Raw genomic sequence first — 24913 nt, forward strand, 5'->3', positions numbered from 1 at the left:
GCTTTAAAAATTCTATACGAATTCAACCTTTATTCATATTTTTAGGAGAATATATTGAAATTAAAGCCTTATAAGCTTTAAGCTACTATTCTCTCATTAAGAAGATAATTTAATCTTTTATAATTCAAGTTTTATAAAGGAGTAGAAGAATAACCCACTTCTATTCATTCTCGTATAATGAATAGACCCTTCTCACTCTTAGTTCTTTCAAATTCAATAATAAAAAGAATTATACTTTATTCTAAATTATCTTAATTCATATTATTCATTTTATATAGGCTATATAGTGTGTATACGGTAATTCGAGTCGACGATCTCCCCCCCCCTTCAAGTGAACTCAACAAAAGTTTTACTATAAATAATAATTTGAGTTAATTAGTTCTCCTAATAATCTTAATTATAAGATTCATTCATTTAATATATAAGGATTACGAATCGAGCTCCTTTTAAGATTATATAATCTATTATCCTATTAATACTAACGATTTATATCCGGTCTATAGGATGCTTAGGAGAGCCTGTAATGTTGTTATTGTCATGTAGATCGTCTTCTATCATAACTACGTTTAATGGAAATTAATCCTTCTCATTATAGATTAGTCTAGATATAGATGTTAGTATATATAATTGTTATATTAATTTAAGAAACTTATTGAAATCCTTATTCTAATATATAATGTAATATTATAATCAGATAGTATAAAAGAGTTAAAGGTAATAGGGTTATAGAGTAAGTCTTCGTAATATCGTAGAAATGTTACTATATTATAGCGCCTTCGAAGGAGGAGAGGGAAGAGAGGCTCTAGAAAGCACTCACGTACACGTAGAGGATAGAGTTTAATAGATTAGAATTGATTGTCAATTCTAAACTGTACTATAAATACTAGCTATAGTAGGAGTCATGTGACATCTACTCATTTTTCGCCTATAATAGAAGTTGATTATATTATTATGATTTTTTAATTATTTTACTAACAAATTTTAGCATTTGAAAAGATTTTGTTTTTTTCAATTTTAACTTATCATTCTTCAGTATAGAAAATTATGAAAAATAAATTATATAACTTTTAATAAGTTTCATTTGATTCTTAATCTAATCATTTAATTGTTTATATATACCATCGACATTATGATTTAAAAAGTAAAAGTATATCCTATAAGTTTCGATGAATTTTAGTATGATTTTGATAAGTAGTCAGTAGTTGTAATTATATAGTAACTGTATATGTAATTTTACTAGGTGAATATCAATATGTATAAATATGTAACTTGACTATATGAATATATATATGTGAATATCTATATGTATAGATTATCTATATTAATTTTAGCTCGCTTTATTGAAAATTGTTGAAGTTATAAGTGTTTTTTAACTTGTACTATGCATCTTCAATTATTTCGCCGAGTATTCGACTTTGGGGTAAGATTTGTTGGAGGTGTGCTGTAATGTGATGTGAGGTGATGTACTCCGTATATTGTGTTATTTTTCTGCTCCTTGCTATAGTTGCGAATCAAATAGAGATATGTATGTATTTGTGATTTTAATAAATGTGTATATATGTATGTGCGTATGTCTATCTGATTGTGGGGTATACTTTATGAGTAATATAATGTAGCATGGTATTTGGTTTTATATGGGGATTCTGCGGGTTTTGAGAGGTTTGCTGAGTTGCTGAGTTTGTGATTTGATGATTGCATGGTTGGATAATTGATGGGTTGATGAGTTGATGGTGAGTACTAGGTAGATTAAAAATATACCTTTATCAAATTCATGATCGATTCAGTCTATCTATAGCTAGATAGCTGAAGCTCTACTAATTATACAATACATCAATTTATATATCCATAACCAATTATAAACGAAAAACTAGACAAGATGAACAAATAAATGAATAAACACCTAATTCCCTTCCCTTGGTAAGATATTCTTCGATTTGGTATGAGAAAGTCCTATCTGTTCTGTTTTGTATTTAGAGCTTGGGATATTTATATCTTTAGAGATGGTTGATATTGTATTGGGCTGTTTACGATTGGAGAGTTGATGATATATGATCTGCTGTCCAGTTGCGGTGGTGGTGGTGTAGGTTTGGCGAAAGGTGTAGAGATGGAGAGATGGAGAGATGGAGAGATGGAGAGATGGAGAGATGGAGAGATGGAGAGATGGAGAGATGGAAATGGGTGAAAATGAAGAGCTTTTTACATTTGCATTCGAGGGAATGGAATATACAGTTGAAGAATGAGAGGGTTGGTTTGTGATATTGGAACTAGGTAAAACATACTTTATTTGGTGTTTTGAAAGTACAGATTTGTGTATGGAAGTCTGGGGGAGATCACACTATTATTTTGTTGATGTCCTGGCTTGTTCTCTTCCTTTCCTTCTTTCTGACTCTTTATGCTCATACTCGCCCTCGCCCGCTTGTTTCCCTTTTTTCTCATCAAGATCAGAATTCCCTTGTCGCTTCATGAAATACAGACCCCCAAAATAGAAATTAACACCAAATCAAAGATCAACACCGATACTCCTTTCAGCTTCAGCCCAACACCAGACTCAAACCCAACTTCCTCGCTCGTGTCTCGACCAAGTCGTATCTAAATATCTAGCACGGGGTATATATTCTTTCCGTAGATTATAGCGCGAGTTAGAGTTTCGCTTGCCGAGACGAAGACGAGCTTCCATATTGTCGAAGGCGGAGTTGCTGGGGGGTGTTAGGGGGAGAAGGGGTATTAGGAAGCGAAGGTGAGGACAGGAATGGGAAGGATGAGGAGGAAGATAAAACTTACTTAAACCATTTCTTCCACAACTTATGATAATAACCACCATGTCCCTTATGATTCGTCCAAAGATTCGATGTAATATGGGAATTACGACTATTTCTTTTCTTGTGGCCATGTGTACCTATCTTCTATTAATGTTCCAATCCTCTGCACCCCAACTTCGTAGAAGAGAACTCACATCGACCCTTTTTGCTCTTCCTCCTCTTAGTGAAAACACTACATTCACTACAATATTTCATATCCTTCGGCATCCATTTTTGCAACTGTTGGTGTAATGTTCTTGACCGAGAAAAACATTCACAGTGATCGCCACAATAATAATCACGACATTTTTTTCGCGTGAGAGGGGGAAGATTTTCGGAGGCGCGGAGGAGGTTTATGTAGTTGAGGGAACGATCATGACTGTTTTTTCGTTAGTATTTTTAATCGTTTGGCCTCAAGTCTTCTCGTTTACTAGAGGGGAACAAATGGGATGGGAATTGGAATTGGAATAGAATTGATAGCGCTATATCGAATGAAAAGAAAACTCACCATAATTGTGCTCCTAGTCCACATTTTCGAATAGGAAAGCGCTGATTGTGAACACCAGGGGAAATATGGGATACTTCAGATTTTGAGCAGAAAACCTCGGGGATAGGGGAATAGTAGAGGGAAACGGGGTATCTGGGGGGTGAGAGGGTGTAGAGGTATTTACTTGTGGAGTGTTAGTGTTTAATTTTGTAGATGCGGGGTGATGGGATGTGATGGGAAAGGGGGGGGGGGGGGGGAGGGTAGATGATACATACCACGTGAGTCGGAGACAGGTACGGTCATTTGGAGGACATTGTTCGAGGATTAAACTGTGGATTTCGGCGGGGAAAGAGTTTAAGAGGGAGAAGGTAGACATTGTGGTTGAATGATCGAGTTCTTTTGATTTTGTCTTCTGTGTCTTCTTTCAGATGATTTATCACAACTCCTATCTCTCGAGGTAAATTCTCTGTATATGGGTACCTATATAACAGCAATATAACACAATAGTTTATTCTCTCGACTTTGTCCAAAAAATAACAAATCAATTCCAAGTAAAACACCAAAACTGTTCATACAATTCTTAACAACTCATCACAAAACCAGATCGAAATCACCATCTATATATCTTCAAATCTATCCCCATCCCATCGCTAAGCTACACGTTCGAGATCTCATTTCGTCAAGTTTAACCAAATGAGCACGGAATGCGCAGGCTGCAGCTCCGCTTTTGCAGGCAGAATTGAGGCACGTGCGATGTCACACGTGAGGAAGTGTCACGTGTGGACTTGGCAATCTAGGCAGGAAGGCAACTTGTGGTCTATGCAATTGCTGGATGCGATACGATGATAATTACGAGTTTTGCGAAGGTTGATGATAGAGAGAAGGGGTTTCTTGAGGAAATGGAATATTGGGTATTATGGGGCTCTTGCAACAGTCGTTCAAGAGAGAAATGACGCTGATGGGATGCGAGACGGAGCGAACGACAATTCATCGCCATCGCTAAAGTTGGCGCTTCAGAACTTCTTTGTCAATTGGAATTGAATTGATGTTTCAGGAACTCCAAGAAGATCTCTCAAACATGGTGAGATTTCCGTAGAATTGTTATACAGTCACGTGATAATTTACACATTAGATCTGTTCTAGGAGTTTGAATTAAGAGGTTCCGGGTTGATAGAATATGCTGTTGTGGAGGAGATTTCGGATGTATCACGGCTATTGAGACTGATAATATGATATTTTATTTGGATGACGATGTGCTATTAAGAAGTGTAAGTAGTAGACGGATGGAATGATCCGACGAATGGCTAGTAGTGTGGTATACTTTGAGTGTCCTAGATTTGCTTTGCTCATTCAAAGGATAAATATACGTGAGGATCTCACTGATGAGGACAACTCTTTCATTATTGCAATTAGCTTAACTCTGGATTCATCTAAAACCGAAAGAATCTATACTATTATTTGTATAATCCCACTTGATCATCTTGCACTTCACGCCCAGACAAGGTCGAGGGGTTAATGCACGGACCAGACACTTTCGGCTACCTACCCCTATTACTTTTCTAGACTCTCTCGACTGCATCTCTTTGTTGGTAGTAGTAATTCTATGATTTCGTATCCCTTCCGCTGCATCGATAATCATGAATTGGATGATTAGTGTTGATAGATCAAGACTGTATCAGCCATCCAATTCAAACAATGTTCTACTTCATTTCGCACTATCTCTGCATCAAGCTTCGCTACAGATAAAGATATCGTAGAGCCATTTATGAGAAGTATCAAATCTGCTGTGTATCATTTGTCATACTGTATTTAGTATGAGTCTTCCTCGATCTTTGACCTTCTTCCACTATCTTCCATCTCCGATCAACCACATATTCTTGTGTAAAACAATTTATGCCGATGCCATAACTTATACTAAGTCGCACACGTATCCCCAACCATCAACGCGATATAACACCTGATACTAACCCATTTATTTGCCTAGAACTCTGTAAACTGCCTTTACCACGCGTCTTACACCTGTAATCCTCCGCCAAGCACCAGGAACCTACCAAGTATATACCCACCAAATCGTCAACATGTCTTCAGTAAGTCCAACCCATCCGTCCATCTCCCTCTCGCTCAACCCTCCTCCTCCCCTCCATATCACTCCCAACCTAACACCCCCCAGATCATCATCGACCCCTCCGGCGACTTCCATCTGCAAGTCTTCGGCGCAAATTCCCTCACCTCTACCACCTTCCTGATCTCTCGCAGCACTCTCAAAAACCACTCTACCCACGATCTCTTCTCCGATTTCCGCACGTCCCCCACCAATTCCCTCACCCTCTACGATATCAACATCTCCGCTATGGAAAACCGTTCTCCGAATCCTCCACGGTGTTCTCGATCTCAACCCCAACACCCCACCCACGCAACGTTCGACCAAGGAAAGAATCCAAACCCTCTACCACATCCTCGACCTCAGCCTCCAATATTTCCAAACCGAAGATTTCGGACCCTGGTTCTCCAACTTATGGGCATCCCGCGGCGAAAACGAAATGTCCCTGTACGATATGAAGGTCCTGCTCTGTCCATCCTACATCTTCCGACACGCCGAAGCCTTTGCGTGGATCACCAAATCTCTCATGTTGGAGTGGAGGAGTGGGGAGATGCATGGGGTGAATCCTCTGACGGGACGTGCGGAATTTCGGTTCGAGCATAGGATTTTGAGTTAGTATTTTTTTCGTTTTGTAGACGTGAGAGTATTGGCTAATTTCAGTGATTGAAATAGAGCAACTCGTTCGTCTGAAGACACGAATCCTCGAGCGCGAAATCACGAATAATCTACTCGACCCACTCGATCATCTCTACAACGGTTTCTGCGAGGCAGGCGGTGCCTGTACGGTCGCATATAACAAATCATTAAGAGACTATCTCGTCATTCCATCTATCGTCCGCAGAAATTGTTCTATCAGAGATATCCTTGAGAGCGAAGGAGTCAATTCCTGGAAGTGCATTAGTCCACCACAGGCTTCCGATCACGGTTTCAATATCCTATCTGGCAAGCACATTATCAACATCAAGAAAAACGCATTTAATTCCTGGGAGGGACTGTGTATCGAATGCGTGTTACGTACATCCGGCGGCCACACCAAACAAGAACAATTCTGGGAAGATAGTCGACGTAGACGCTACGGAACTTCTTGTCCCATTCCCCACAATTATCAGACGTGGAATTATAGTTACATGGGTCCCTTTGAGCGAATGTCAAAACATATTGCTGAGCAGAAGGAGCGCGAGAAGAATAAAGACCGCACTGAGCATGGGATGAAGTTTTCTGCTAAATCAGGATTTCCTTATGTTTCCGATTCACCCAAACCATCTCGTCGACGTTCTTCTGTCAGTGTTTCCACTGCAAATGAATATACCATTCAATAACAACAAAAGATTGCAGAATGGACTTCCAAAAATGAAGCTGCGAAGATGAGAGAAGCTGAAGCCTCGACCGATCTCGACAGACCCAGAACTCAAGATACCACACGTTCATTCAATATCAATTCACGCAAAACCCAATCTAACCGCGCTCTTCCTACCAAATATGCCACTCTAGATGAAACTGCCCGTCTCCAACAAAAGAAGATCGCGGAATGGACAGCAAGAAATCTAGCGAACCAAGCTATATTCAAAGAGGCTAAAGAAGCGGCAAAGGCAAAAGCTGAAGCCGAAGCTGCTGCTGGCTATACAGAACCCTACTATGCTGCCAGATTTCCAGAGCTCGCAGAGCTAGAGCTCTACAATCACGATCATGACCACAACTCTATTGCCGCCAATGCACTTCCTCCACCCACCGCCGAAAAAGAACTCATTTTTAAGAACCAAAAACCTATCAACAAAACCATACCATCAATACCACTCTCATCACCAAGTCATCTCCAAGCGGCACCCTCAAAGAATCAATTCAATTCTTTAAATTCCCCCAACAAATGCACAACTTCAACTCCATTCCCGTCAATAAAGCTGCTCCCAAGAATGACTGGATTGCACAGCGCTTAGCTCTCTACAATATTAACCGAGAAGCTGCACTAGCTCATCAACGCATGACAAATGGAGAGGCGGTTATGGGTCTCGATGGTGCAGATGAGCAATTGTGATTGATAGAATTCAACATGTATCTACTCCTTTTCTTTCGGATATTAGGTAACAGGGTTATGTCTTTGCTTTATTCTGCCGCAATCGCTTTCGCCTGAAGGGCTTCTGTTGTGGAAAAGGTTGGTTGCTAGTCTGTTTCGCTGTTAGTTTGTGAATTTTAGTCATTACAAGGGAGAACAGTATCATACTTGTACTACAAGATTCTATTCTGTCAGCCTTGTTCTTTAACACAGGTAAGCTGGCTGAGTAGTAATTTGCTTCATAATAAGGACTTCTTTCCTCCACCTTATGCATCATCCATGATTAGCCGTAAATCTTGTAGCTCTAATCTTGCCTACGAAAATTACGAAATCTGAAATATTTGATTAACTAATCTTTTTTTAAAAATTGAGATTCAACTAGCCCGACCTGCAATTAAATCTCTAGTCGACATATAATTTTCTCACTGTTCTAGTTGTAGCTACATAGATAATTGACCAATTCGCCCAAAAGAAACCCTAAAAGTTTCCGGTATCTTGAATCATAGCAGCTAATTTACCTGCTCATCCCAGCGTACGTTTCAAATAAGTGCGGGAGATCCGAGTCCTTCTCTCCTCGTTACATTGACCCACCTAGCTCCACAAAATATTCAACCTCTTCCATCCTACAACCTTATCCTCCTCTGGCTCCGGATTGTCATTCGCGATATCAATAAATTTTTGAATTGGAATATCAGACAATGGAATAATCACAGTGTCCTGCCTGTATTTGTAACCGAAATATAGAATGAGAATAAGGGGTATGTTGATGTAAGATGAAACAAAAGTTTCCGTAGCCCAACTGAAAAGAAAAGTCTCATTAGTCATAGTCTCATGTATTATAATCGATTTTCAATCTGGCAAAGACTTACTGGTCCTTGATAAAGACGGAGTAACCGCCTGTCAAGAGAAGAACACTGAACGAGATCAATGCTATCCATGCAGCATATGGTTGAAATGGTCCTTTCCATGGTAATGCTGATCGAGATATTCCTTGCTTTCTACACCCATAATAAAATCTTAGATATACACCGCAAATAATCATCCAATTGACAAGAGTAGAAACTGCAACAAAGTCCTGAAGCCAATTGAAAACAGCACTTGCAGAGCTCGAAAGTGTTAGAAATCCAAGGCAAATGAAAAGACTGAGGAACCCAATGGCGATGTATGGTACATCAAAGCGATTAGTTTGGAGAAAGACTTTCGGTGAATGACCATGTTGACCGAGTCCATATAGCATTCTGGATCCACCAAGCATAGCTACATGATTCAGCCAAGGATATTTTTCGTCGTAGGAGTACTAACCTGCATTACCAGCACTCCAGGCACTAGTCAGAACAACAGCATTAATGATTGAAGGAACAACTTTAATGCCTGCATTATTGGCTGCGATAACGAAAGGTGACTGGGCTGCTGTTCCTGTCGATCGCAAAAGCTCTTTATCATTCGATGGTACAATCATACCGATCATGAATATCGAGAGCACTATGAATTGAATCAACGATTAAAATCAGGACTTTAGGAAAAATCAGTTCATACCGTAAAATAACATCACTCGGAAGAAGATTCTTTTCGCAGCGATAGGAATATTTCTTCGAGGTGACTGCGTTTCTGCAGCTGCAAGTGAAAAGTTTTCAACTCCAGAATAGGCATATACTGCATTCGAAAAAGTGGTCCAGAAGCCCATGAAATGCCCCAAAGCGCCAGTATATCCTAGGTAGTCAACGAACGGCCCTGGATTGCGCCAATATCGGAACCCATATGTTTCACCATTTGGTCCACCGCCACAAGTAATGATCAGTGCCTGTGAGGGATTAACAAGAGCCTTTGCGGCTGATCAACAGACGCACCATTATGTTCAAGCCCACAATGAGCATTATCTTCAAGATCGCACATGTGAATTCAAGCTCCCCATATACCCGAACGAAAAGAAGATTACTAATGACCAACAGGAATCCGAAGCATATAATCCAGACGGCATTATTGATTTGTACCCAGAACTGAATCAAAACGGCAGCGGCTACGAGTTCGGCAGGTATCGTAATGATGTTGCTGTAAACCTGGTTCCAACCATTCGCGAATGAGAGAGCGGGATCGACAAAATATTCGGCATGACGTATGATACCTCCGCTTAAAGGAACAAGAGCACTGTGATGGCCAATATCAGCAAATCTTTTCAAGTTTGAGACTCCGAACGGAGACGCACCTCAATTCAGCTATAGAAAGAACCACGCCAGATACAAGTATACCCACAAGGGTATATCCGAGTCTATTGGTTTAGTAAGCGCCGCATATTATCAAGTCGACAGAAAACTTACAATGCTCCTAGTGGACCTGCTCTGGCAATAGCTTTCCCAGAACCTAAGAAAAGACCCTAGAAAATCAGTATCCACCAGGTACAGCTGCGACGTGTTATGAGTCTTACCGTCCCAATTGTTCCAGCCAAAGCAATCATTTGAATATGCCTCTGAGCTAAACCTCGCCTGCGAAACGAGATTAGCCCAATATTGTGGAAACCGAATACTTATTTGTCGTTACCTCAATTCCTTAACTTCAGCAAACTCTTTCGGATCACCATCTTGAAATTCCGGTAATGTTCCATTAAGTGGATGAATTAATGGCTCATCGCTGGAAGTGTTGATTTGACGATTTGCTGCAATGCCGTTTGAAGACATGTTGACCAATTGTAACTTTCTTAGGCGTCTGACTGAACAGACATACACATATGAACCTTTGGCCGGACAATGGACACGATTTCAATGCAAAATGAGAGGTTTGGTGAGATGAAGAGATTTCATGACTCTATTATTCAAAGAGAGGAAGTTCAAGGTAAAAGAATTCCGATAAGAAGTTGTACCTTCTGTTTTTGCCCATGTGTCTCTCCGACTCTTCCCACTGGGAAAGAGCCACTTGAATTTGACATGTCTTGGATAACCGTATCTTATCTCCGCACCTACAGGCTCAAATCATTTTGTGTATCGTGAGTTGGTTCTCGTGACCTTTTTTTTCTTTCACACGTCAGATACCAATTAAACATCACGGTCGAGTTGTTGAGCGACGGTTTTCTTCTCTATAGGGGTTTCATGACCGAATATTACAGACCAAGCAGCAAACATTGCGGGGTCTGAATCTAGAGAATATAACAAGAAACGACGACAAGTAGAGGCTTAATAACATAGTGTGTAAGACATCTTGGCGATCACAAAGTTTCACAGAACAAATTCTTGTGCACCTGTGTACTCTGGTTGTATAAGATTATCGTGGTTCTTGAGGGTTTGTTTGAAGGTTATGATATACGCTAGTACTTGATAAGGTTAGGGTTGGTGGTTTTACCCCTGAAATCAGTGCTTCATCACCAAAATTCGAGAATGTGAACAGCTGCAATCGATTAGGGTATTGTGAAACTATAGCACATATTTTGTTTGACGGCTATGAATTTACCAAACATAATAGCTTTTCCGAGAAATCTTTTGAGGAAGCCATCAAACAACATAGTCGTGCGTTTGTCATTTAGTCTATCCAAGTATACAGCTCTCTATACCAGAATTGAGACCGAGATATGGTAGGACCGTTACCTTCGTATTGCTTCGAATTTTGCTTCATCTTGTTGTTCCGTTCCTATAGAAGAATTAGGTGCAAACAGTGGACAATGATATCAAGTTTATGTTGTTTTGGTGGGAAAAGCTACGCAATAACTCGGCGGCGCGGAGATACGTTTCTTCTATCATTCACTGCTGTTGCAGTTTTATACTTAAGAAAAAATCTTTTAAGATCTGCATTGAGCACCCTGTGAGCTTTTAAAACCCGGATCTGTCGACTCTGCTCTCTTTTCTTGATTCGATTGAATACCTACTGCTACTTATTTCCTCACGTCAACCGGCACTATTTCGCTCTAGTATTTTAGGCATCTTCTTATCCTATACAGTTACTCCGCTGACCGTAACTTCAAAGTTGGAACTCGTTAACTTTCTACATATCTTCATATAAACCTTTCAAAGACTTGATCTCCATCAGAGCGCCATCTACCCCCATAGTCTACCGCTAACCTTCAAGAAACATCGTTATGGCGAATCCACCAACTTCTCATAATCTCCCAACTCCTGCCAAGGGTTCCACCGAGCCTTTCTGGCATTCTGAGAAGCATCAGCTTCATGATTACAGAAGTACGGATACTCTGCCAGTCAACGAAATCATTGATGTCATTATCATTGGTGCAGGCTATGCTGGAGTAGCCACGGCATATAATCTTGTCAAGAATGACACTACGTCTAATTGCCCCAAGCTATCTGTCATGATTCTCGATGCAAGATCTGTCTGTTCTGGTGCCACTGGAAGAAACGGTAAATCTAAATATTCTTTTCGTTTAGCAATAACAAACTAAGTATTTTTAGGTGGACATCTCCGACCAGATCTTTACGGTCACATCCCAAAATATATCAATAGAGCAGGTGTGAGAGCCGGTGCTGAGATTGCAGAGTTCGAGATTGCACATGTTCAAGCATTGAAAGAGCTCATCTTACACGAGAAAATTGACTGTGATTTCACTTTGACAAGAACATGTGATGTATGGAACAACCAAAGTGCTGCTGATGAGGCTAAGGCTATCTATGATCGGTTGCGCCTGAACCAGGAGTTAAAGTACATGGAAGATGTCCAATTTACCGTTGGTAAAGATGCCGAAACTGTAAGTTTAATCTTGCTCATGTTGGAAATATTACTTGGCTAACTAAGCTCAGATCTCTGGTGTCAAAGGCGTGAAAGCATGTTCGACTTACACTGCTGCCACCTTGTCTCCATACAAGCTTATTACCTCTCTCCTCGCCTCCGCCTTAGCTACCGGCTCTGTCAACCTTCAAACCAACACTCCTGTCATTTCAATCAAGCAATCAGCTCATGGGTATCACTTGATCGAAACTCCTCGTGGAATTCTTCGAGCCCGGCACGTCGTCCACGCAAATAATGCCTATGTTTCTGGTCTTCTCCCTGAGTATGCCAAGAACATTATTCCATGCAAAGGTATATGCTGCCATATTACAGTTCCGAAAGGTGCTACAATACCTCCTATTGACTATTCCTATATCGTTCGCACTGAAGAAGGTATTCTCGATTATCTTATTCCTAGACCTGATGGAAGTATCATTGTGGGTGGAGCTTCAGCAACATTTCGTTCCCATAAAGATCAATGGTATAATAATGTGGATGATGGGAAGTTGATTGAAGCGACCATGGAAAAGAGATACTACGAGAACTTTATGCAGCGCACCTTTCGCGGATGGGAAAACTCGGATGCTAAAATCGAGAGTATTTGGACTGGTGGTAAGTTACTCCGCCCCGCGACCGTCCTGAAATCAAAGATGCTAACTTTCCTTATAGTAATGGGATACTCTTTCGATTCGAACCCTCATATCGGTCTCGTTCCACAAAAGTCCGGCCAATTCATCATCGCAGGATTTAATGGCCATGGTATGCCTGTCATTTGGCTTGCGGCAAAGGGATTGGCAGAGATGTTGAGAACGGGAAAGTCCTTTGAAGAAGTCCGTATTCCTATGCCTCTTCCTTTGTTATTTAAAACGACACAGGACAGAATTGATAGAGCTCAAAAAGGTCCTGAAGATGGTGATATTCTTAATTCAGGGAAAGATTACGAGATAAAATTTGGCGCATGGAACTATAGAGTTGATTAAATAACGTTGAACTAAATCTTCCTTGATACTCCAGAAATTTGTTCCACAATTAAACAAATCTATTCTCAAGTTTCGTTCATATAGCATCTATCATTGTCACTTTTATTTATGCTCTAAAGCGAAAGAGACGCCGAGACATTGATTCTCATAACGGTGTCTATCATAAACTCATCACAAAGAACTTTTTACGCATGAGGAGTTTGAACATTATTCTCGAGTTCAAGGTTGTCTACACACAAGTAAATTTCTCATCCATTCCACTCCTCTTTATTGAGTTCAAAATCATAGACTGTAAGCTCATTGCAACTTCATATTGATCTATACATTCTTTATTGGCGTATTATTCGCTAAAGTTACCGACAAGATGAAAATCAACGCTTGACTCGCAGCCAAGCATCAAACAAGTATCTCGGATCCCAGGATTTTTACCAATCAAATACTTACCCTAAATTTACTAGAAATAATTTCATCCATTTACTAAAATTCTGTATTTGATTCATTCTAGAGCTATTTACCTAAAATAGAAGGGAAGAATAGCACAAGACGCATGCATGTCATTACCGATACGGCAAGGTGTTCCTGCATATCCAGCCGCGGTCTTATAACGACTCGTTACAACAAACAAGCCAATCATTGAAATACGTCACAGTCTCTGCATGATTTTATAGCCGCAAGTGAACCTTCATACTGGTGTTACTTGCATATCAACCCCCGCTCGGAGTGGGAATGTTAACCTCCTTCTTAATTTTTGGAAACTACTCACAAAATTTTCAATAACTACAACCAATATGATATTCACAGAACGGATCATTATGAAAAAGCAGTGAAGGCTTTCGCAGCCTCAGTTCGAGCACTCTTTATTCGAAAAGAATCGTTCAGAGTATACCACGGATCGACAAACAGCACGAGACCAAATCATCAAAATCGCCTTGTTAGTATCAGCAGCCTCAAAAATATTCTTGAAATTGACCCGATAGCTCGTACAGCACTTTTTGAACCGAACGTTCCGATGGATAAGCTTATTGAGGCGACTTTAAATCATGGTCTCATATTGCCAGTAGTGATGGAATTCCCTGATATCACTGTCGGCGGGGGCTGTGCGGGATCTGCTGGAGAAAGCAGCTCATTCGCCTAAATTTTACGACAAAGCAAAGATAGAGATGTCAAAGTTCTCGGGGGCGAAGTTATCTTGGTATGAGTGGATATTGAAAATATAGCCGGTAGCTGGATTGGTGGGGATCAGGTCTGCTATACGAAGTAAAGACTATGTATTGCACAGGAAGCCACTATGGAGAGAAAGAATGTCGATTCAGAAACCTTAAGCTTGTATGGCTTTTTGATGGATGTCATTCCGAAATTCTCTTGTTCATTGTGGGTACCGGAAATAGTTGTGACTATTTAAATAACTGCTGGTACGAGATTCTATTTCTTGATGCAATGGAACTTAATCTTATATGATATTCTTGAGAGAAAGAAGCGTGTTGTTTTATACGTGTGATCTTGATAGGGACTCACTCCCAAGCTTTCGGTTGTGACTAGCGAAGAAGGTCAATAAGGGGAGTGGGGCTGTGAAATTATTTCCTGGTCTTCTAGAAATCAGGCAGCCACATCAGTTGAACCCGATTTGGCTTGATTGTGGCACTGATTTTCTACTTAGAAGTCAGCTAAATTCAAGAACTTTATGAATAGAACTCATATCAGCTTGATTGAGATGAAATCACACAATTAAAGGCAGATTGCTTTGAACTTGATATATGTATGTTCTAAATATCAACGAAACATTTTGAAACAATTTCTTGAGATTTTTTGCCCTCGTTGCGGCGCTTTGGGTCTCCCCGGAGTGCACATTCCGACTCTACCTCATCTTCAGCCTCATTTGACCACGTAAACAAGATTTTCCTTCTAAGTGAAATGAGAATGGCTCCTTACAACTATACTCAGCTAGGAAGAGAAAATGAAGAGATTAGACTGTTGTATCTAACGCCAGTCGCACGAGATGACGACATCTCCATCCGCATTTTTCACGTACCTCTAGTCATTCCACCAACAGAGACTGGCGAAATCAAGAGACTCTCACTGGAACAACTACAAAGAACTCTTCCAAGTGGCATGTATGCCATGAAAACAAGCGATGGACGATACATGTTCAAACACTGTAACGGAAATCCAAATTCGTGAGACCATCCAGATCCAAATTGTGATCGTGCTCTTTATGATTTACCAAAACACGATTTTTTTTAGAAAGTAAACCTAAATATGAAGCTCTTTCATTAATCTGGGGGTCTACCGAAAATCCAATCACAACATATGTGTTGGATGAAAATTTTTCGACGATACAAATTAGGGCTTCTCTTGCCGTTACACTTAGACAATTAAGGTACACGGTTAAGCAGCGAATATTATGGGTAGACTCTATCTGTGTCAATCAAAATGATGTTCCCGAGCGAAGTCACGAAATCGGACGCATGAGAAATATCTTCTCCTTCGCGGATCGAACCATCATCTGGCTTGGCGAAAAATCCGACGATAGTGTAAGCTCTTTAGCTACTATTGAGTCATTCGCTGAACAGGTCGAGTACATAGGAGGAGGTGAGTTGCATACGTCCATCGAACCAAGTTACTGGAATGGAGACACTCAAACTTTCATCTGCCATATGACACTAAAACATGGTCATCAGTAAGAGCTTTCTTCCGGAGACCATGGTTTAGTCGAGTCAGGGCTCTACATGAAACTTTACTTGGTGGTCAGGGATCATCAGTATAGTGTGTAATACCTCTGTTCCTTTCACTGCTCTCAGAAAAGCAACGTTGGCGCTCGGAGGAAAGGTTACGACACCAAGCGACATATGTTCTCAATTATTGTCATACTCTCTTGGAGTCTTGCCAGGTCCCATGAAATAAATGCCGGGACTTTTTAGATGGGCTAAGCATCGCAACTATAGTGTCCCCCGTGATAAGATATATCGAGTACTAGGCTTAGTTTTGACTTCAATTGCCGGTGATATTACGTGCAACTATTATATTCCTGTGGCAAAGGTGTATAAGAGTGCGGTGCTCAGTCATGTCACTGTTACAAAGCGGCTACATCTACTCCAGCACTTTCAGTTGATCCAAAGATTTCAAGACGGACCATCATGGGTTCCAATTTGGTCTTTCGAAGATAAGAGTATCATGATATGTATTGTCCTGGGAAGCCATTCTGCATGCTCTTATTCTGCTGTAACACTGTATCAAGCGCCAAACACTTTGGAAGTCACCGGTATTTTTTCCACAAGGGTGACTTCAGTTAAAACTAAATGTTCAGGTGATGCAAGGGAAATTTTCCAGGCAATTCATAGATGGGAACCTGAAGGTCTCAACTCCAGAGAATATATCACAGGCAGCTCTTTGATCGATGCTTTCATCGAAACTATTTATCAAGGGCGTACTAAAGAAAGATATCCCGGACTTCGTATTCCACCTTCCTGGGAGCTCCGTGGAAGCTATCTGAAAGCTGTTGATAAAGATACCAAAAGTCAAAATGCGATACTAAGTTATGTCTATGGATTGAGCTTTGATCCCACGGCGTTTATAACAACCGAAGAGGTATATCTGGGAATAGGATCACTTGGAGTTGAGGAAGGTAAGTTGTGTTCAACCAGCACGACACCTCCTAATAAGAGCTGACAGGACAAGCTTCATCCATTAGATCATGGATGGAATAACTCTACTTGGTTCTATACCAAAGGAAGGATTCAGGGTACTCAATTCGCTTTGTCAAATCGAACGAGAAAACACTTGATGACCCACATCTCCCACCTCTACTCCATGAATGGGCAGAAGTTAATAGAGATGATGGTGTATGATCTTATAGGCAAATTTTATTTCAAAAGTATCGTGACGGGCGAGACGATGGATTTTGATTCTAGGATGCTCCCATAAGCATTGGTGGAAAGAGGTGTGAAAATGCGGAAATTCAGACTCATACGATTTTCCTAGAAAATAGGGTTTAAGTGTGGAAAGTATGAGCGCCACGAGAGAGTTTTATCCAATAACTCTTTATGAGTTATTGTTCTTGTGAACTTGATCCCTGAAAGCAATACCTCGAATACTAACAAGTATACAATAAGATTCCCATGTCTAACTGTGATTAATTTTATCATTCTACCACTAAAATCACTTCCACCAGCCGAAAATTGGTCAAATCAAGAACTACTAGGCGTTTATTCTTCAGTAATGTGAACTCCTTCACATTGTATATTAGTGAATCTGAGAGAACGAAAGACGGCAGTAGTCCTCAACTCTCCACACGATACACAGTCTGAAGGGAAGCAATGTTGCACCTAATCTGATCATCGTCGATATTTGTTTGACCTGTCAAATCATGTATCGAGACACCGTGGAGTGGCTAGCATTTACGCCGCAGAAGCTATTTATGATTTTGAGAAGTGAATAGTCTCGTTTACTGCAACCTAGATTATTCAATATTCATTTCCACGCGATTCTTTACCACCAGTCAATAGAATGGAACGATTCGGTATACGTTCATTTCCAAACGGATCAAAACACGGTGGTGAATTCATACGGCGCTCGAAAAGCTTAGCTTCGGCTGTATCTGAAATCTGTAGTTAAAAGCTTTCAGACACCTCAACGTTTCTTGATCTTTTTACAATTCCCATAATCAAGTTCTTACCTGCTAGAAATTCAACAATCTCACAAGCTTCCAACTACAATTTTCTTTCAAACAGGCATAAACACTTTCATTTCTCTATCAAAATAAGCATCGCAAACATGGATTTCGAAAAGGATATCAAAAAGGATATCGAAAAGGATTCATTTAGCTCAGCCAGTAGTTTTACGGATGAAAAAGCAACTCCAGGTCCTGTAGTCGCTCCCAAATTCTGTTTTAGCCGACTAGCTCTACGCTTATTTCCAAAGAGTCGAAGCGGTTCTAGTAAGAGCAATTGTTTCGCTGGTTTCAATGCCAATGGCTCATCCCAATCTCTTCCGAATAGGCTGGCTACTTCGAAAGGTGTCCAAGAGAAAGAATCAGGAGCTGCTAGTGTGACAGTTGGCCTCATATTTTCCGAGTATGTAGAGGATCCATATGAAGAGTGAATTTAGCTAACACCAATTTTAGCTTTCCGAGCATAGCCCCTTTCAAGGATCATTATGCAATTAAGACGACGAGCAATACACATTTGATACTCGAAAAGGATTGGGTTCATGGGCAAGCAAAACCACTACTTGACATTGTATTTGGCAAGGATTCGTTCCAGGACAACAGTGCATATCCCGCAGCAATCCTTCCCGACTACGATCTCACTGTTTTGGCAATGTTTGTCCAGTGGATTAACGATTGCGCCCATAGATCCATGAATACTCATCATATGTTCAAGGAGAGAGTTTGCACACGCCAAGAGAGAGTTCAAACTATTGATATCATCATGGAGATTCTTTTCTTTGCAGAACAGTACGCTCTCCATGAGTTTCAAGATGACATCCTTGAAGTACTTATCAGCTCATGCAAGGAGGACAATTTGCCACTAGATGTTTCCCATGCTTACAATTGTCACGAACGTACCACGCCAAATTCAAAGACACGTGCCTTCTTCATTGATCTCGTTGCTTTCATCATCCAAGAAATCGATACTTCAAGAAACGGGAAGAAAAAGAAGGCAACTTTGAACTGTGACCTTTCATCCAACAATAAAAAAACTCTCGTTAAGCTGATTCAATTGCTTGAAGGCAGCAAGATTCGATCTTCACGTGGAAAGCTTTCTGACCCTCGGGATGCTCCAGTTTGTGTTTACCATTACCACGGCGATAAAGAAGAGTGCCCTCACAAAGCCCTCTGAACCCTTCTGTCTCTGAGATTTGCAAAGAAAGAGCATAATCCTGCGGGTTGGAGCTATGATGAGATTGATCTGGTTTGTGGGATAATGGGGGAATGGGGAAATGGGAGCGAGAGATCCGGAGCCAGGAATATCTGATCATTGTATGGGTGTTCTTTTGCGATTGTTTTCAGGCAGATATCAGTATTTACTTTACCTAGGTTACTTCTAGAGCAATTACATACCAATAAACCATTTTGCACGTCCAAAGGGGTGATAAATAAGGCGTGAGCTTCGATATGCTGAATGATGTTCATGTTCCTCTCCAGGTGCACCGAACTTGTCACAATACCAGCAACTACATGATGTATATGTATACAGATGAACCCACAAACGTTTACTTCGAGCCCGTCCCTTGTGCACGCTCGTTGGTCTTCGTGAGGATCATTCTTCTTAGTCCATATCAAACTCATCTATTAAGATAGTCTTTGGGTTTGATCACCATTTGCGTCGCTTATCAACCTACCTCGTACGTGGAACTCAACCAGGTAGACAGAATATGAATCGACTGCATGCATATGCATTTCTTCTCTTCAGTCGAGAGCAAGCTTATTAGATAGTCTTCGAATCTATCTGCCCAGTGCAAAACTTCTTTGGGTCCCGAGCATCTTCTAACCACTACTTACCAGATACTCTTACCTTTCCACTATAGACTGCCTTGTACAAGATAAGTCACCAAATGCAGTATAAACAAGTATTGCGAGAACCACACCAAAAGACATTATGTAAATGGATCGCACGGTCTCTGAAATTCCCTTCCTCAAAACTTCCCACCACAGCACCTTCCATCATCCCCACCCGGTTGCCCCCCTCAATCTTCGCACCTTACCATCTCAAACCAACCCAACAAACTATTTCGTTGCACGTCTAGAAAAGTGACAATTTGAAACAAATTTGTAAAATTCTCAAAGTGATCAAACAATGCTCAAGATTCATTTTTCGCTTTATCCTCAACGAAGTCTCTCATATATGCCGCCGTTGCTTTCAAGATCTTCCCTCATTCTCATTTAATACATACTTCCTCAACGCGCAAAACTGGATCTGTTAGCGACCTCCCTCAAATATCGACTCATACTCTACCTATCTAACTCGAACTCTACTCTCCCAGATCAAAATCTCTTTCTCAATTCCAGCCTCAATCTCGATTTTAACGTCAACCTAAATCTCGATTTTCTTCGCCATCAACATACTTTACATTGCACCCCCAAACTTCAAAAGAACTTCTTCAACGACTGTTCCTCTCAAATTCTCTCCTCACTACCTTTTCTACTTCCATACCTTAATTTAGACGACGGAGATACAGAAGATTAATTAACCCATGCATCAGGATTAGAATTAGCTTTAGCATGGCTCCAAAATCAACATCTTCCAATCCATCTCCCTCATCTCATTAGCAACATAGCTATAATCATCGTTTGATGTCCTTCTTTCTCCTCTTTCTCTCTCTCGTAACTTACCTCTGCACACAACCAACAGAATACAGCCAACGAGTATCACCAACCTCATTCACTAAAATCAAAATCCCTAGTCTATAAATCATGACCACCACTTGTCGACAGTATTATCACTCCCTCGCAGATCCCACCTCTACATCCAAGCAACCTCACCCTCACCCTCACCCTCATCCAAATTCCTCATTCACTCTTTCCAGCCCTACAACATCCCAACTGAGCCGAAACCAAGCAAACACAAAACTCGAACCACGTCTTCAATCTCTCTCTATATATCTCCACACTGTCTCACCTCAGTGCCCCTGCCTCCCACACAAGTACCTCCTCCTCTCCATCACACCCCAGCCTCAGTCACCATACACAAACCCGATAGTACCAAAACCCCTAAATACCACTCTTCCCCTTCCCTTTCCCTTTCCATTCCCACCCTCCCCTTCATCCAACTCATCCCAACTCATCCAATACTCAATCCAAACTCATCCCCACCTAATCAACTCATCCAACTCATCCAACTTCATCTAACTCGGTCTCTTCCAAATCGCCTATCTTGCAATGCTTCCACGATACCACCAGCTACAATACACAACACACCTCACAACCCAAAGCATACCCATACATCCCATACTTCAATCACAAATCACGTATACACAACAAGAAACACTCGCCTCGAATTCTCCTCATCAACCCCTCTCTCCCTCTCTCCCTCTTCTCCCTCTCTCCCTTCTCTCCTCTCTCCCTCCCCTCCCCAAAACCCCACGCCCCTCCAATCTCACCACAATCCCACCACCCAAAATCCCCAATCCAATCTAATCCAACTCTCTACCACATACATATCAAGTAACCAACCACCGCCACTTCAATCGCTAAACAATACCTTTACCTTAACTTCAACCCCTAACCCATCAACCCATCAATCTAATCTCCCTACCTACCTTCGTTCTCAATCAATCAATCAATCATTTCTTTCTTTCCTCTAGCCTCTAGAGTTAGCAATCAATCATACCTATCTCGTTTTTCTCACAGCACATAGTATACACACAGTACAGACACAGTTCATAGTATACAACACACATGATACATATCAAAACTCAATTCTCCCCGTGTATATATAACAAAGACACACAAACACATCTCAATTCAATTCATCTTCATTTTAATTATTCATTCCATTCCATTCCATTACAAAGCAAAAGTTAGGTAGGTAGGTAGGTAGTTACGTACGTACTTAAATGAGATTAGGCCTTCCCTTGCCCTACTCAAATAAGTTCAAGATAAAAAAAAGAAATAGAAAACCACGCGCAAAAGAGAACAGATCAAAGTAAAGTCAAAATAAAAAAAGGAAAAAACAACTAAAGAAGTCTCGAGCTATCATAATAAATACAGAGTATTGATCCACCCCCCAGAAAGTTTTTGGATGAAGAAACGCGGGTAGACTTTTATCTGAAGCCATATGAAAATAAAGGACTTATAGTAGAAACCAATCTCTCTGTAAGCATGATGGTCTTTCGTCTTGTGTCTTGCATTTATATCCTCTTCCCTTTCGGCCATTCTCATGTGCAAAAATAAAACTCCTCGAAATACCACTCATTCTTGAATGCAAGACCACCATTATGGCATTTATGACCTTTGCCTCGCAGAAGCAATGCCGCGCCCGAAATATCACCCTTCACCCCATCGCTTGCTTCTTCAACCGCCAAATATTAAGGATCAATGATTAAAGAGACATGAATTGAAAAGTAAAGTATCGGTTGTGTCGTGTCGGTACCATCATTAAAAGGCAGGCCCTGGATATTGAGAGAAGTTTACCCCTTAGCGGAGTGAGAATCCCTTCCTCTTGCCTTCCTTTTCTATTGGTCTTCCACTCTCGACTCTGGATTTCTTCTCCTCCAATTCTTGACGTTGACGCTCGAGTTGTTCCTTCATCTCGCGATGTCGTGCGTACAACTCTTCTTCGCTTTGCTTCAGCTTGCTCTCCTTCTCTGCGACCTTTTGTTGGAACACCATCTTCATCTCGGCCTCCATCTTGGCAAGCTTTTGCTCGTGTAGTTGACGCTCTTCTTCTTGCTTGACAGCTGGGTTGACCTCCTTGAAAACATTTGGATCTTGAGTAACACCCATAGCAGTAAGCTTCTCCGATCTGTAGTTCTCGTACAAAGCATTGTTGGTGTGTTCCTTGAGCTCCTCCATGTGGGTTCGGATAAGCATTTGTCTAAGCTTGACGAAATCGCAGTGCTCCTCATTGTCAACTTCAATGGTACCCCATGGATATTTACGTCCGCGAACTTTACGTCCCTCGCTGTTTGTAATCTCGGAATTGGCACCAACAACTGCGAAAGGTACTTTGTCCATAATCTCCTTGTTCTCAGCAATTGTCTCCTCGTCATCTTTCTCGTAATGTGGACCCTCGAAGATTTGGATATCGTGGTGCTTGATGTCAGCAAGGATCTAGAGCATAATTAGCGCGAGTTTTGAAATATGCAATCTGAACCCTTACTCTGAACTTGAACGCAGCAATTTCTTCATCAGTCAATGTATCGGCCTTAGCAATAACTGGGATCAAGTTGACCTTGGTATGAAGTCTACGCATGACTTCAATGTCCAAAGGCTTCAACGCATGGCCAGTTGGTTGAATGAAGTATACACAAGCATGAACACGGTTATCAACAATGTTCATTCTGTTGACCTTGTTCTCAGCATCCAAATAAGCATCGAAACGTTGTTCAATGTTATCAACAATTGGTCGCCAAGACTCATCATTGTTGACGAAATCACCAAAACCTGGGGTATCAACGACAGTCAAACGTAAACGAACACCATTCTCCTCAATATCAGCGCTAATAGATTGGATAGAAACGGTTTTTGGGATAATATCGAGGGAAGGTCCTTTGCGTTCTCTTGGTGGATATAAGGAAGTGTTGAAAAGAGTGTTGACCAAAGTCGACTTTCCGAGTCCAGACTCACCTAGTCAGGGGTTAGCATAAACCAAGTAGTGATCCAAAGAAGCTGCACACATACCAACAACCATAACATTGAAGTTGAAACCCTTTCTGACACTCTTGCGGTGCCATTGATTTGGTAAATTTGCAAATCCAACATATCCAGTCAACTTTCTTCGAACAATGTTCTTCATGTCGCTTGCTTGTTGAGCTGCGATCTTTGGATCTGTCGAGCTGACGGTCATGGGAATTTCTAATGGGGATGATGGTGCTCCATTAGGAATTGGAGAAGACCGGGTAGGGGCCATTGGGGCTCCGTTAGTAGCTGTGTAGAGAGGTAAAATGTCAGCCCAGTCATTTGAAGTAGTGCTATAATTCTTAGAAGCCTCTTGAAGCTTCTCTACAACCCATAACTCCATTGACTCATGGTGGTCCATGGAAATTTGTTCCAAACTCGGAGCTTCTTCAACATCCAGCATGCTCCTGAATTGAGCGCGAATACGTTCCGCTCCTCGCTGATGGCGATGCAAGCTTCCAGGATATTGACGCTGATCGATACTATCTAATGATTGCTTAGGCAATGAGGTACCTATCGACAGGCTCTCAGATCGAAGGACAGACCATTCCTTATCTTCAGTTTGGGATCCAGGGGGTGGAGCAGAAGATTTCTTGGAGATGATGAGATTCCAGTGACCACTTGTATTTGGCTTCATGGCTGGCATATCTTGATGATGAAACATCTTGTGGGCAGGTTACGGATGGCTCTTCAACTCGATGAGGTGGATTTCGAGATGTGCGAATCTATCAGACTCGAGATTTGAAGCTCTGGAGCTGCAACAATCATATGTTCGAAGTAATTGTCGGGATGGTAGATGATGAATTGCGAATTCGAAGAATTGAGATCCAACCGATTGTCGATAGAGTTGTTGACAACCAGATGATGCCTTTTCCTCCCAAAATACTGACTGCCTCGAAAATGAAATAAATTGCTTACCCATTGTTATGATTGATGTAGAAGGATCGAAGGTGGCTGTTTTCGTGAAGAAAGAAGGTGGGAGGCTGTAAACTCTGTTGGCACAACGAGTCGAAGAAATCAGCTTCTATGAACAAAAAGATAGTCGCAGACAAGGTATCTGAGATGGCAGAGATCAAACTCAATGGACAACTCTCAGAAATTCAAAGAGGTAACTTCTGAAGTTATTTGGAAAGATCGAGGGATTGATTGATTCGATGGGATGATGTCCCAATCATGCAGGAATACGAATAATAGCACGTACCAGATATTTAATTCTTTGATCCTCAACAAGTATTGGTTCGCGTGGTCTTTTATTGCGGATCAAGATATGAATAGATAAAATTGACCCAAGTAATTGTGTTTACTCTCAGTATGTGTTGAAGGTTAGGATACCGACTAGTCAAGTAAAGAGAAGATTGAAGAAAGTAGAAGAAAAAGTTTGGAGTGTATTATGGTGTAATAAACGATTGACGATTGTTTGTGTGTCGTGTGTAGTGTGTAATGTGTCGTGTGTAGTGAAT

At 41.0% G+C, this 24913-nt stretch overlaps 7 protein-coding genes across 7 annotated transcripts; 4 read left to right on the top strand and 3 right to left on the bottom strand.

Moving 5' to 3' along the window:
• Positions 1-2548: 2548 nt before the first annotated feature.
• Positions 2549-3661, bottom strand: EAF01_011430 (uncharacterized protein; the record flags this gene model as incomplete). Its single annotated transcript, XM_038919687.1, has 5 exons — positions 2549-2696; positions 2782-2896; positions 2954-3177; positions 3307-3468; positions 3561-3661. 5 exons carry the CDS (start codon positions 3659-3661, stop codon positions 2549-2551), a joined length of 750 nt encoding a protein of 249 aa, XP_038764897.1.
• Positions 3662-5825: 2164 nt separating this feature from the next.
• EAF01_011431 (uncharacterized protein) lies at positions 5826-7418 on the top strand (the record flags this gene model as incomplete). Its single annotated transcript, XM_038919688.1, has 4 exons — positions 5826-5997; positions 6059-6666; positions 6715-7192; positions 7285-7418. 4 exons carry the CDS (start codon positions 5826-5828, stop codon positions 7416-7418), a joined length of 1392 nt encoding a protein of 463 aa, XP_038764898.1.
• A 609-nt stretch (positions 7419-8027) lies between these two features.
• On the bottom strand, positions 8028-10108 carry EAF01_011432 (uncharacterized protein; the record flags this gene model as incomplete). The annotated part of the gene is made up of 9 exons (XM_038919689.1): positions 8028-8235; positions 8306-8693; positions 8739-8918; positions 8973-9237; positions 9284-9581; positions 9640-9702; positions 9752-9807; positions 9859-9916; positions 9972-10108. The coding sequence occupies 9 exons, from the start codon at positions 10106-10108 to the stop codon at positions 8028-8030; spliced, it is 1653 nt and encodes a 550-aa protein (XP_038764899.1).
• Positions 10109-11496: 1388 nt separating this feature from the next.
• On the top strand, positions 11497-13117 carry EAF01_011433 (uncharacterized protein; the record flags this gene model as incomplete). The annotated part of the gene is made up of 4 exons (XM_038919690.1): positions 11497-11773; positions 11825-12117; positions 12170-12749; positions 12807-13117. The coding sequence occupies 4 exons, from the start codon at positions 11497-11499 to the stop codon at positions 13115-13117; spliced, it is 1461 nt and encodes a 486-aa protein (XP_038764900.1).
• A 1911-nt stretch (positions 13118-15028) lies between these two features.
• Positions 15029-16783, top strand: EAF01_011434 (uncharacterized protein; the record flags this gene model as incomplete). The annotated part of the gene is made up of 3 exons (XM_038919691.1): positions 15029-15228; positions 15462-15794; positions 16060-16783. The coding sequence occupies 3 exons, from the start codon at positions 15029-15031 to the stop codon at positions 16781-16783; spliced, it is 1257 nt and encodes a 418-aa protein (XP_038764901.1).
• A 1104-nt stretch (positions 16784-17887) lies between these two features.
• On the top strand, positions 17888-18954 carry EAF01_011435 (uncharacterized protein; the record flags this gene model as incomplete). The annotated part of the gene is made up of 2 exons (XM_038919692.1): positions 17888-18186; positions 18237-18954. The coding sequence occupies 2 exons, from the start codon at positions 17888-17890 to the stop codon at positions 18952-18954; spliced, it is 1017 nt and encodes a 338-aa protein (XP_038764902.1).
• Positions 18955-22250: 3296 nt separating this feature from the next.
• On the bottom strand, positions 22251-24117 carry EAF01_011436 (uncharacterized protein; the record flags this gene model as incomplete). The annotated part of the gene is made up of 3 exons (XM_038919693.1): positions 22251-22886; positions 22936-23402; positions 23457-24117. The coding sequence occupies 3 exons, from the start codon at positions 24115-24117 to the stop codon at positions 22251-22253; spliced, it is 1764 nt and encodes a 587-aa protein (XP_038764903.1).
• Positions 24118-24913: the final 796 nt, after the last annotated feature.

This window comes from Botrytis porri, assembly GCF_014898465.1.
Source record: "Botrytis porri strain MUCL 3234 chromosome Unknown BPOR_021, whole genome shotgun sequence".
In the NCBI taxonomy this organism is placed as follows: Eukaryota; Fungi; Ascomycota; class Leotiomycetes; order Helotiales; family Sclerotiniaceae; genus Botrytis; species Botrytis porri.